The sequence below is a fragment of the Echinococcus granulosus genome, assembly GCF_000524195.1.
Source record: "Echinococcus granulosus chromosome Unknown EG_S00061, whole genome shotgun sequence".
Lineage (NCBI taxonomy): Eukaryota > Metazoa > Platyhelminthes > Cestoda > Cyclophyllidea > Taeniidae > Echinococcus > Echinococcus granulosus.
In genome coordinates, this window is record NW_020170441.1 from 342,056 (window position 1) to 356,370 (window position 14,315).

At 40.8% G+C, this 14,315-nt stretch overlaps 1 protein-coding gene across 1 annotated transcript; it reads left to right on the forward strand. All coding sequences in view use genetic code 11, as the record gives it.

The window, feature by feature from the left end:
- Positions 1–1,291: 1,291 nt before the first annotated feature.
- On the forward strand, positions 1,292–11,715 carry EGR_06674 (Ligand of Numb protein X 2; the record flags this gene model as incomplete). The annotated part of the gene is made up of 5 exons (XM_024495923.1): positions 1,292–2,200; positions 3,667–3,827; positions 7,099–7,388; positions 10,501–10,748; positions 11,602–11,715. The coding sequence occupies 5 exons, from the start codon at positions 1,292–1,294 to the stop codon at positions 11,713–11,715; spliced, it is 1,722 nt and encodes a 573-aa protein (XP_024349689.1).
- Positions 11,716–14,315: the final 2,600 nt, after the last annotated feature.

A 14,315-nucleotide genomic window follows, 5' to 3' on the forward strand; every position in this document is an offset into this window, starting at 1 on the left:
CCATATAACAAGTAAAGGAAAGTTGATTCCGAGTACAATATTCGAATTAGCCTTCAAAAACCCAGACAATCGCTGCCAATTTAACAACATGAAGCAGCTCAACTTAACAGCAGCCCGTTAATAGTGGGAGGAGCCTTAATTAACGAACGTAAAATTCAAAGGTGTTTTCCATGCTATAAAACAAATAGATATTGATACATGGGATAAAAACAGTACTGGATTAAAATGCTAGTCACAATTTTGCCCATTAATTTCTTCAAAACCACCCACCTTTTGAATGCCAGAGTTCTTTCGACTACACTAGAGACCAAATTCTTGGAATGTGATTAAAAGTGTGTTGAAGCGCAATACTTTGGTCTAGACGGCGTAGAGTTTAGTGTAAATGCAAAGTTACTTATTAGATTATGTGCTCTCACTAGTCACAAGTAGCTGCAACAGTGGTGCATATTAAGAAAAATACACAATGGCTAGGGCGTTACATTTATTTATTTTAGCTCACTTTGTCTGCAAACTTTTCTAGATAGGTCTAAATGATTCAAGATTTTGATGCAAAATTACGTCTGCTACTTAAAATTTTCATTCTGACTCAAATTCCCATTTCCTAAAGGCTTTGAAATTGGTTCTCATTACATTGGACTTTCCGTTCGAAGAAGTAGAATTTTTTCAATTTTTTAATTAATAACGCTGATACGACCCGTGCAATTAGCGTTGCTGATTGCACGGCGCCAACTTGGGCTATTCTTCTAGTTTGTCGGGTATGGTTCTACCAAGATGTCTTATAGCCTTTTTAAGTAATCAAAGCTCCAATTTTACGCCTACTCTCTACGATCCATTGATATGGCGTTCTCATTTCGACTCTCTCTAGATTATAGACGCCCGTAGATTCCTTGTTCAATTTATGTAATTTCGTTTGGGCATAACCACTGATTGTTATAAGGTTGTCTGTGGGTGTTGTTTGATTATGTTAACTGAGTAGTCTTCCTAATCATTGGGCTAATCACCACAGTGAGTTCCTCGACTGCAGTTTTTTGTGTACGGTTACAAATCCACACGGAAGCATCATTTTCAATGCGATGACCTGTGAGCCTATGCCAGTTTTGCACATCTAGTGCTGTGTTGTGTAATCACTACTCTCCTGCTGAACACATTTGCACTAACGCCTATGTCGGTTCTATCATTTTAATCATTATACACCCCAGCAATATCATTTAGGGTCTGGTATTTTGAGTACTAGAATTATTAATAGATTTCTTCCAGTGCAACACATGATTGGTTTCCCTCCAGGTGGGCCATGAACTCATCGACAAAGGCGACCACCATAGCCCTTCCCACTCCGATCACAACGTCATTCTCTCTCACGGCAGTTCCCTCAATCCGAGCTCCGCCCATCACCGCGACTGTCCGCCCTACTCCTCCTATCTCGATTCCATGTTCTGCTGCGCCCACTACCACTGCAAGTAACAAGAAAAAGTCCTCTCCATTTTCCGATGACAACTCCATCTGGACTATACCCCCAGTTCCTCCCAGCGGTGGAAGTAGTAACAACTGCAGTGGTGATGGCGGCGGCGATGGTAGCCTTGGTGTTGGTAGCAGTAGTCAAGAGCCACCCCCGCCCATGTCACCAACCACCGAGGAAAATAGCAATGACTCTTCTTCGCCCCCGCCTCCCCCTCCCCCACCTGCCATCGGAGGAGGACCCTGGTCACCCTCCCTCTTCCGTCCAGTACCCTCGTCACCCAGTTCAGCTTTTCATACTCCGTCACCCGTGGTCAAGCCTGTCGTACGGCCTCCACCCTTTCCCAGTCCACAACTGCCTTGCGTTCTGCCACCACCTCCGTTGGCCTATCTGACCGATGTATCAACACCGAGTGCATCAACACAGTCCACCACAGTCTCCAATGCGGATAGTGAGGCGGTGATGGCTAGTGTCACCACTGCTGCTGCTGCCATAAATAACACCAAGGAGGTGTTCCCCTCCCCGTCTATCGCACCAATAGCTCCCTCTTCAGTAGCTACCATCTCCCACCATCCGCAGGCCGGAGTTTCGCCTAGCGGTATAAGTCGATTGAGTAGCGGTAGTGGTGGAAGTGGAAGTGTTCGGGAGGCAGTTTTGTGTAACTCCTGTGGCCAACTTCACGATCCGCATGCTGCTCATGTGTACGATTACAGTGAAACTGTGGATGCGGACTTGCTTTGCAGAGTGAGTGCTTGATGCACTTCGGTTGTTGGTTGATTATCTTTTTCACTGGTAACGTGCTATATCGGGGAATGTTATTTAAACTTTTTTTCCATGCCTACTCTCTTTTTTAGTCATATCAGCTGTGAGTGATATAGTTGTATTTAGGTGTGCCCTTCCATGGGTGTGAGGTGCCTTTTGATAATGTGCTTTTTATTCGTAATGATTGTTTACACGTCTTTTAAAAAGAAAGGAATCGCTAGATTTGCGATTTTGGGTTGTGTTAACTGACCCTTAGTAGATGATTCATCAGACCTTTGGCGGGTACAGCATTAGCATTTGGGATATTTCCGATATCTATTTGTTTATTCAAATAATTTTCGTTGTAATTTTCTGACCTCCATATCTTTAAATTTGGCACTCTATTTTAGGACTTTGATGTCCCTGTTAAATCACTCGGTTTGAAGTGGAATGAAACTAGATTAAGAAGAAAATTTCCAATTTTTAGTAACGCTCAAAATGGGTCGATCTGTTCATAGTCAAGCAACGATTTTGCGAAAGGCTCCTTGTTTTCCATTTACGAAGTCATTAAATAATAGCTGCCTTTATAATTCTGCTTCCCCAAATGTAACTGGTGTATTAACTACCTGTGGTAGTTTTTACCATCGGATTCCTGAGAATATTTCGTTTGCCCGTCAAAATATGTGAATACATAGTTTTCCCTGCAAACGGTTGTTAACTAGGCAAGATTTTGCTAATTAGCCTATTCTTTTAGCCAGGATCTGTGACTTGTTCTGCATGTCTGGCATTTCACCTACCGTGGTCAATCTTTTGGATAGATTCGGAAAATGCCAGCGCAAACACAACCCTACTGCATGCTTATGAAATGGGATTTGTACTACTGCCCATCTCTACTGAAAAGACTTTCGACGCTTAGTTTTCTACCGTTTATCTTTGCGTATTCCCTATAGTATGCCCTGCAGGTGGATTCAGGTAACTATGTGAATCGGAGGACCTCATTTTCCTTCGTTTGAGTTGGTACCAGTGGTTTAGAGCACGTATCTCCATGGATAAAAGTGGAGAACTGTGGACTTATTACGAGCCAGGAGGTGGTAGTTTTCATTATTAATTAGTTCCTCTAAAATGAACTTGCTGATTGATAATTTTTTGAAACACTTTCTGATCGTCGGGCATTCATCAAGTAGTCTTTCTAATTGGAACTGGCATTCGCTGATTGATTGACCTGAAATCTGGTTTATTTCCAAAATATTATAGCAAATTTTTTACTGTAAACCACTTAATGTCTTCACTGATCTTGAACCCTTCCTGAAATTTGTTTTCTTATTTCGAGTTCCATTTGAACGGCTATAACATTTCTCATGCTCCCCTGTGGCTCATTACATCGTAAAATTCTAATTTCGCTTCTCAGACAGTCACAGCATGGGTGCTTTTCGCTAAAAATTTAACAAATGAGCTTATCCTCTGTACAGATTTGTCGACAACCCTTGGTGGACCCGATCGACACGAAGTGTGGTCATACCTTCTGCACGCCCTGTCTGAAGAGTCACCTCGTGGTCCAGGCTTTGTGTCCTGAGGACAAGCAAATCATAAACTACCTTGAATGTCAGCAATCCTCCAATCTTGTCAAGCGGTAAGCCGTCGTTTCCTCTCGCTTGCTGAGAATCCTCTGTTTTATTGTGCGAAACACATTGCTACTGTTACGCTTTAAGTATGTGTATTTCCCTAGACAACCTCACCTTATTAACAGCCTTGTTTTTAAATCTTGGTTACTCATTGGAGCGAAACCTGTTCGAAAAAGTCATATTGGACTTGCTACTTTTTAATATGCTGTCTGGATTACTTTGTGCAATTCGCAGTTTTTAGTTCTTTACGGTATTGTCATTTCCAAAGTCATTAGGTGGTCGAAATACGACACATACTTGTGGGAAACTGACAATAAAAGTTCTGAAATTGAGCAATTTGGGCGGTTTAGCATAAGTATGCGCATGGAATGTTTTGAAGCCCTGATTTCCCATTATTTGTCATTCGGCCCTACTGCATGATTCTACTTTTCCAAGCCAATTGCTCCGTTTGAAATCTGAGTCACTTGACCACTGATGATCTGCAACCTAACATACTTTCTTGGTGACTGGTAGATCGACTGGCCAATGAACTTTCAGCTCGCTATTTTGGTAATATTCCTTTCGACAGCCTTGTGCCACATTGTGTTCTTTTCAAAACCAATGTCTAGTGGAAAAACTAATTTCAAAGTACGCCTGAGTGGGATTGCCTGCAGTCGACAGCACCAGTGGCACACTTGAATCATGAAGCATAAACCGGCATCCACCTACGTGGATGAGTTTGAAGGTCTGTTAGAAGAAGGGAATAACAGCGAAAACTCCTCCGATTCACATCGTCCACTTATCCTTAGTTCGTTTGGGTAGGCTGCGAATTTAATAATGCTGGTTTACCGATACGTTTCACCCCCTTCTCAGCTGTTATCACGTTGTACCTTTGTGAGTATCCGGTAAAATCCCTTGCGTTGAATTTATCAAAAGGTGAGGGCAGTGAATGGAAATTTTTCTGTTATGATTCCACTTGTGATCCATAGGTCCATTTCTCCTTAATTTCCTCTGGATTAGATTCAACTCAATTTACGAGGTTTACGTTCCTGCTTAAGGCATCGGTTTTATTCTATTTAATTATCCTAATGCATCGACATCCAGGCATTGAGTGGCTTGGTCATTTGGGTCGTACACGTCCTGTTTAGTTTTTCCTCTTTTAAAGGTCAAGAAAATAACTCATTTTGAATTTAAAGAGGACCTTTTATCATAATCCTTCCTCCACCTGTGTTTTACTTTTGATATACTCCCAAAAGTAAATCTGCTTCTCGTTTTTCGTCTCCACATTTGATGTCAAGCGTGCAACTATTTGGAAAGTTGAGATCCACGTCTCTCCTACAAGCCTCACCGGTCTTGTACCTTGTATCTCCTTCATTGTACTCATCACTTCAGTTCTCTTTGGGACGGCACACTTGTAGAAGGTAAAACTGTCTTTTCTGTCGGTGATAACTTGTGATGGGTAGCGTGGGATTAGGTGACCGATGAGTTTGCGGCTTTTACTGCCACAAACACGGTCCATGTAGTCAGCTTTATTCGTACTTGTCATTTTTTACAAAATACTCCTACACATTGCGCTACGCTGGCCTAGCTCAAATTTGTGTTACTGCCTGATTTCGCTTTCAACAATGCTAGGTGCTGCGCCTGACTAAGTAGTCGCCCAACATCAGACAAATCTCTTTTTTGCCTTTAGGATTTTTATCTGCTTTATCACGAATGGATTTAACTCATTCTCTTGAGATCTCTTGTTAAAGTTTTTTAAAATTAAGGCTCCGGTCTGCAGGTGCTGTTGGTCCTTTATAACGCATTTAGTCACCATTAGCGTACTCCTTTGTTCCAATGAGATTGCTCTGAGTTACTCTGACTATGGAAGGCCCGTTATTTGTTTTGAAGCATTTGATGACCTTGGGGTCAGTCTTCTCGCAGCATTGGATTCCACGCTTATCCACAGCTGAAGGGTCGTGATTTAGCCAGGCAGTGGCTCCTTATCCTTGCATTATTCTTAATTTAGTTTTCGTATGCTTAGTTTTTTCTTTTTCCAGTGAGATTTATGGATTTTAGGATATTGCAGTTTGTGGACTCCGCACATAGGACTCTCATTTTATTTTTATTATGGTACATTTGTCAGCGTTGTGTGTCATTTTGACTGCCTCTTTTAAATGCATTTCATACTCATTTAAAAAGCTTCATGCTTATTATTAGAAAATGACCAAACCAATAGAAGAGGCGCATTAATGAGCATTTCACAGTAATGGAGGCAATTTCTCCGTCTAAGATTAAGCAATGGTTAGACCGATTGCCCCACTTATGTTTTCTGGTATTCAATCAGACTGAAAGCTTATTATCCGCTTATTTGGACCTCTGTTTTCAAACTCTCTTCTATAATGTACTATTGCTTGGCTCACTTGCTGTTTCATGAATTTTTACCGCTGAAAACGTGAGAGATCTCTTTATCTGGCCATACTTGCAAAGTATCCTACGATTTTGCACAAACTTTTGGTCATCTAACAATGAGGTTTTCTGCTGTGGCCAATTTTAGTGAGAAGAACGGACGTTCTACGTTTTTACCACGATAGAGAGCACAAGTTGGTTGTTATTGGATGTGTTTTGCATTAAGCCCTTTAGTTTAGTTTCATTTAATGGTCGTATTTCCATCTTTAGATTTATCGCACCTAATATACCGTGATCTCCAACTTTGTTAGGCGTGCGCGGCACTTTATGTCAATTCCTGCCTCATGCTTGTGTGTCACGGTGAAAGTATGCATTTAAGCTGTTTCCAAAAATTTTTAAAGCGTTTAGCGTTACAAATTTGGTGCATTGAATTCTGTCTTCAATGGCTTAGCCTCATGATTAGTTGTGATAACGACGGCGCGTCAAAAAACGTTTGAGTGTTTGGTTGTTCTTTCTGTGTGCACTCCTTGAACAAAAAATACTCTGCTCTCATCGTTCTTCTCGATTGATGCAGTTTCGTATGTTGCAGAGTCAAATGCTTTGCTGTTCGAGATATAGTAAATTCGCAGTGTCACTCTTTGAAGGGTTGTTCTACTAATCTCATTGAATTACTCATGTTTGGTGAATCAGGGTTTCGAACCGATCTAAATAATCGCCCTTATGCGTTTCGCTTCACTATCACATATAAAAGTGTAGTGTTTGGGGTGTCGATGACTACATTGATAAGGCACACTCATAACAATTATGTGAAATGATTTCATTGATTTCCATGCTCTTGATGCAAAGATCACATAACAGTTAGCCCATGTATGTGAAATCAACTTGAGCCTTTCTATTCCATTTCGAAAAAAGACTTTTGGACAAGTTGCTTGTGATCTGTCCAAATTCCGAGCACTGCGATGAGGTGCTCTCGCGCTGCGATCTCGAGTCGCACCTGGCCTACTGGTGTCGTGGCACTGTGGTGCCCTGCTCCAACGCCAAGACAGGCTGCCAATTCCGCGCTGCCAGAGCCCTCCAGACTGAGCATCGGCGGGAGTGCCGCTTCCAGCCCCGAACCCCTGGAACCACCACCTCCAGTGGTGGGAGCCCCATCGTTCGACCCATCGCCACGAAATCCGTGGTCCGCTTTGGCCCTATGCCCGGTAAGTCTGTCTGTTCCCCTAGATTTAAAGTTGACTTTCATATCTCATCCATTTGAGTCAGGTACATGTATCATTTAACGAGGCTCTTCCTGAATGACTAGTATCGAACCTCTACTCATACTGCTTTTTCAATGAATCTTCATGCTTACTAAGGCGTGAAATATAATTACGAAGCACATTTGGGCTTCAATATTAGTAAGTCGGCTTTTGAGATGCTATAAAAATTACATCGTTGCGTCTTTCATGCCTTCTGTAAAGTGTAGTATAGTTTTGCCTAGTTTCAAGCAGCCAAGCAGCAAGTGCTTTTAAAACAACTCCCACTTACAAGTTGGTTTTTTCTTCTGGTTCGCTCACATTTATCGCGTTGGGGAGCTTACATGGCCAAGATAAAGAATTGTGTTTAATTTTCAATTTGTATTCTAAATTGAATGAACGTCTCAAAATAAAGACATTGGCTTGAGAGCCTTAAAGTCTCTTTAAGGGTGCAGAGAAGCGTATTGTAGCTGTAAATATTTTCGCGACTTTGCGGATTCACTTTTATATATTCTTACATATTCCTCGCCACATGCTTTCTTGGTCTTTCTAATTGTGTATTTTTTTTTCGCCAGTTTGTCCAATAATGTCGATCTAAAAATTTTCTGTGAAAGGGATTTGTTGTTTCTCCGGTGACTAGAACTTTTTAGGAAATAATATTGCCCAACTTCCAAGTGGTAAATTCAATTCATTAAATTCTGTTCCAGGTTTCAATACTCCCTTGCAAAGTTAAGTGTAGCTCTCGCTATTGCTCCTACTTGTTTGAACTTCCGTTTCGGAGGTCGAGTATGTTAGGCTTTCTACACTGCCTCATTATATTCCCACAGATGCGCTGTTGAACCTTACATATATACGGTTTTTGTTCGCCAAAGTTTTTTGGAGCCAGTGGTAACCCCCAATTCCAATATCTTTTTGCGATTATGTTTTCACTTTATTGCCTCCTTTGTGGTCTCTCAGGAAAACTTATCTTCCTTGCATTATTTTCTGGATTTACACAAATCTAGGTACCTTTTACTAAATAACTCATCGCAACTTGAGCATTCACCTTTTTCGCACCTTTAACCTGATGCTCTTTCGGTGAACCGTTTCAACTACGATCTGGTGGTTTGTCATCCTTTCCTTTATCTTCAACATCCACTCTGCAAAACAATTCACGGTAAGCAGGACTAGCATATTCATTGTACCCGGAAGCCTACGTGGTTATTTCCTTCCAATTTAACTATTTCTTCTTGATGTCCGCACGAGTGGTTTCGCCTTCATTCCAGGTTTGCATGCCGTTAATTTCCGCTACGATAGTCATTTGTATTTCTTTTTTCTTAAGTACCATACGATTTCCGGCCTAGTTAATTTTACGCCTGCAAATGTAATTTGACTTCCATCTTGAAGCGTTAAGAAGTGAAGAACCGTTTCCTACATATAAACATTCCTCATTCTGATGTTGGATATCGTGAAGTTGAATTTCTTGCCTCGTATTTCTAGTTTTTACAGTCTTGCTGGATGGTCCCTATACATTTTCAAATGCTTTTTAGCTCGCTTCGGTGTACGTAAGAGTACATCATCTGGAGCGCATATGGTTGATGCTTATGCGTATAAGGGGAGTATATCAGGTGGCGCTTTATAACAAGTCGGGTGTTTGGTCTTTCCTTGGTGCAAAGGTCTATTTCTTTAAAATACCGTAAGCTGCCATCAGCCGAGTCCACTTCTTTGTATTTGACTCATTTTATTTTGGATTTAACGACTTTGCTTTCTTGCACTTAAAGTTGATCTTGTCCTTTTTAAAAGCTCTTGTGCCGTTTTGTCATCCAACTACTGTATTTAATCGGGATTTTCATTCATGCTCTTTACCCTTAGCGCTATCTTTAAATTTCTAGTTGTTATTCATGATCATGGTTGTGACGCTTTACTTCTGTATTTTTAATGTATTGCGCCATTCTACCAAGCAGTGTGTCAGAAGTGAAGGTATTTTCTCATTATTTTACACATACTTTGTTTTTGATACTGCAGTGGACCAAAAATCCGGTGGATCATATATAAAAGTATTCCTATGCCTTACATGGCAGGCGTTTTGTTATGGTTTTAAAACGTTTTATATCTCATTGGTGCCCACAGAAATTCAACGAATTTGCTTTTTATTTGACTGATACTTGAACTGAAATTTACCATGATGCCAATTGACACCGATCTTTAATGCGTGTAATGTTTTCATGCAGCGCATCTGCTTTAACGACAATAGCAATTAGTTTGCTTCAAGACATAATAGTTTCTATTGAAACGATTCCACTGTTTCTTAGATTTTCCCGCCAGAAGTGAGTTTTCTTTTTTCCCGTCCTTTTTGTTCTCACGTTCACCGCATTTTGAGATTTGCAAATTTGATAAATCGTCTATCAGCCTCTCCTACCACTCCTTAGAAAATTACCTTTTATTCGGTATGCAAACTGACGAAAATCTTCGCGATAAATACATCTCGATGATAAGACTTTTGGCTAATTTTACACAGTTCACGGTCTCCTACAAAAATTTTTCGTCGTAACTGCTTCCTTCCTTTTATTAAATGTGAAGCTCTTGTAAACTTTATTCTGCCGCTATTCCCGGAAAGTTAATGTATGTGACTTGTCGTTACCTCATTGAAAACGCGTGTTTGTTGAATCTTGCTATGGATGAATCCTGCTTATGCTTACGGTTTTCATTGAATTCACCTAGATGCATTGTTTGTAGTCTCTGGAGAATTTTGTGTTAACTACCCAATGTTATTTGAATACCATCCAAAAGTTATCAAAATTTGAGGTTATTTAGTTAATTTGGAAAACGGGTTTTGTTGAAACATTTAAGTATTATAAAAGGCGAGTTCCCTAGTCTCTGATTTTTACCACATACCTGCTAAGTAGGATAACTTAACTACGTGCATTCCAGTTTCGAAAGACGCGAAAGACGCTCTGTAGTAGTTACCTAAACAACAAAATTTAATGGACTGATGAGTAAAACTAACTTGAAATATTTGACAGTGGTTTATGGTAAGTTGCTAAACCTTGAGCAAAATCTGCTGGTGAAATCACTAGTCTGTTGGTCTTCCTACTGGCAGTTCGAAGGGTGGCAGTAGAGGCGCCATTGATGTCAGCGGGTGTCGTCAGTGGTGCTTTTGAGGAGGGCTCGTCGGCCTCTACTCCACCCACGGCATTTAGCGCTTCCAGGGCAGGTGGCGGTGCCGCGATGATGTCTGGCCGCTCGGCGTCCCCCATTCGTGACTGTGAGGTTACAACTATCGAGTTGCCGTGGCAACCGAATGCCAGTCTCGGAATCAGTTTCGTTGGTGGATCGGATACGCCTCTGGTGAGTTGGTGATAATTTCCTTTTTGCACTCGCACTTTTCCCACCCAGTGCCTATAAGTCGAATTGCAGTCTTTTCCCCAAATGCATTAATGTTGTAATTGATCTACTCGCGTTAAAGTTGGTTATCAGTTTTCATTGCCTTTAAATAAAAACATCATTTACTCAGCTGAGAGTCTATAATATGTGAAATATCTTGCAGCATGGTATTAAGTAACTTGTAACAACTCGCTTACTTAGGTATTCCATTTTCTATTAACTTACCAATTATACTTTAGATGATCTATTTTTGTAGTTATTGGAGTATTATACGACTAATTCGTGAAATGTTTCATCTAATTTTGCTTTGTCAGGCGTAATTGTAACCCTTAATATACTGACAAACTTAGGGTTGATTTTTATCCTAAGGAAAACTTGTGTCTGTAACTGTTAAAGAGCGAGAAAATTAGTTGGTAAGTCACGCTCTCCAGCGTCTTGCATCCCTTAAAAAGCCAACTAGATGGAATTTCTTTGTTTCAACTGAGTTCATGGTGTGTGCAATGAAAATGGATGTTTTCAGAACCTGGGAGTGCTTTTTAGTTGATTCTTTTTAAAAGCCCCTGGAAGCTATTTTGCGTTTTGGCAGTCGTTGTCATTTGTTCTCTGTGAATTACACTCTATGTCGGCGCTTCTTAATTTGGTTATCCTCCATGCTGTTTTCGTATGCAGTTATGTTTTCTCAGTAAAGGAAGGGTAATTACCTTAACGAATATCGCTAGGATGATTCCACCTATTTTTTTGGAGTTTTCATAATTTTATATTTGTATAAGCGCTGTCTAATTATTACTTTTCTTTTGATTATATTTTTTGCGTCTAGTTGTGCATTGTGATCCAAGAGATCTACCTGGATGGCATCGTTGCAATGGACGGTCGTCTTCGACCTGGCGATCAAATCCTTGAGGCTAGTTCTCTCCTGCAGTTTTACAATTAATCACTCTTCTTTGTTGAACTCATTTGATTTCATAATTTAGTTCATGTTTGCAAAGCTTTTGGCAATTCTACGCACGGTTCGATGTGCAACGCTTTTTAACCTCTTAACATCCAATGGGGTCCTGTCTCAGAAATTTCTCGAAAAACGAGACAAAGCGCTTTATCAACCCAAATCCCCATTTCTGCATATTGCTCCCCTAATGCCTACCATTTGGTTTACTTTTTCATCATGACAGCGATATTATATGATTTGCATTTTGTTAAGGGTCTCCCAAATTCATTCTACATGAATAGTGCTTGAGGCAGCTTTTTTACATTCTCCTTTCCATGTACTTGGAATGGCCAATAACACCAAAATTCCTTATTTTTCTTCTAACCAAAGTATGTATTTGTGCACTTCCTTTTTTCTGATACTTCCTCTTAAGCCATTTGGCGAAGATATGTTTTCATGGAATACTAAAGGGCTTAACTACTTCTTTCACGCCAATTCCACGTCCCTTTCGTGCTGTTTGTCACGAAATTGCTGGTGTTACATGGTCTACTAGTCCGTGCAGATGTTTTAGATGCTTCTCTCTAATCTACAAATTCCACTGTGTCGGTACGCGTCAACAGTTGTCACCCTTAATCGCCGTTTACTTTTCTCTCGGCACAGTATATGCTACGTTGGCAGTTCCAAAGCAGTAATAAAGTCTCGCTTTTTATGCATGCGTGATAACAGTTTGAAGGCTTAAAAATTCATCTTTTCTCCATTCCCATATCAAGCCTTTTGGGAGTTGAGGCGAATCTATGCTCTCTGACGTCTTTTTTCATTCGAATAGTCTTTACGGTTGACAGGAAACGCCACGCTGCCTAGCGTGGACCATTCAAGTATGCATTAGAAATGTGCGCAAATCTTTTCTTTATAGGGTCTTAGCTTTGGCTGAGATATGTGTAGGGAGACAAGGCAGATTTGGTTGGGAGATGAAAGCAATTGCGTAGATTGCTGAGTCGGTTCTGTGTAGGTCGGTATTTTGAAGCCCATTAACGGGCTAGTAAGGGACCGATCCGCCTTGAACTAACTTGACACCATTTCCGTGTTTGAGCTCGAAACTTAATTTTTCGTTAACGGATACCGGTGCGACTCACGCAACCCACTATTCTCATTGATGGAATGACTGAGTCGAGCGGTCTAAACTGACGTGTGAAATCTCGTGCGAGTTTTTTTTCCATTACTTGCTAAGTATCGCATGTGCACATAGAGTGAAAGTTCAAAGTAAACTATCTTATTGTAGCAATATTGTGTTGAGCTAATTTTTAATTTGTGACATTCTGTATTCTTATTACCTCCCTAATGTCGCATCCACAAATAATCTTATTTTACAACTATCCCCTGGGCAAAATTGTTTATACCCCATCAGCTGCATCGACCCCATTCTGCTTCCTGCTAGGTTGTTTAATGAAACGACATCCTCAAAAAAACCCTAACACATTCGGTTTCATCTCACTGTTTCTTCCGTTTTTCTTCATTGAATTTGGTTGCTTGACGGTAATGCAAACCAATCAAACTTTACCTTTTCATTGCCGATTCTTTTTTATCAAAGTCTCCCAGTAGTCCACCTTGCTGACCTATTATTTTAGTAAATAGTGAATTGGGACTGCATGCCTGTGCCAATTAGGGCTTGAATACCACAGGGTAAATGCAGTTACACAATTCTTCTACGTCTTTTTATTTCTCGACCACATGAAACTTGATGGAGTTGAGTGAACTTCCGTCAGTTCGATTTTGGCCTGCAATGTTTCAGACTAATCTTTTTTGGATTTTTAACTGTCTTCAAATCGTGTTGGCACTACCCAGTTTGTCAATTTTTCCGCCACGTTTTTGGTGTGATTTTGAAACATCATCCTTAAACTGATTGTTTTTAATTAAGGGCAATGCAGAGTAAAAACAGTAGACTAGTGATGTTTGCAGTTTCGTGGGTTTTTATTTGACTTCAAAAATGTTTTCTTATCAATTTTACCGAGATTAGTGTTTGGTTTTACCTACCATTGTTTCGCCCAAAATGGTGTCTCCATAAATTGGTTCTTTGCATGGTGGGGCATCGGCATCTCTCTTTGACTTATATCCAGCCTAAATGAGTAACGATTTCTTTGTGGTGATTCTTTTAAACCATATATTCCCTTTTATCGAATAGAGGGTATCCATTTAGATGTGGTCATACGCACGCCTCTCCTGTTCACTCTATAGGTCAATGGGATAGACCTCACGCAGGCCACCCATCACCAGGCTCGCACGGCACTCACGTCAATCGGGGGTGCGGTGGCGCGTTCTTTTGAGCTTACCGTATATCGCGAGCGCGCCGCCTCGGAGTGCGCTGGTTCGGGCGGCTCCAGCAAACGTCATTTCGGCTCCATTCCCGAAAATCCCTTCGAGCGAGAGGGTAGGGCTCCCTACCTCAACTTACTGCTTTTGCTTTCTTCTGCATTGTATCATTCACCTTGAGTTTCAAGGTATCATTCTAAATGGTTCGAGGGGAAGGCCGCTGTAGCGTGTCCTTTGTATCGATGTGCATGCAGCCAAATGTGGACAAATGTGCTGATAAAGTTGAATCGCTCATCTACTAC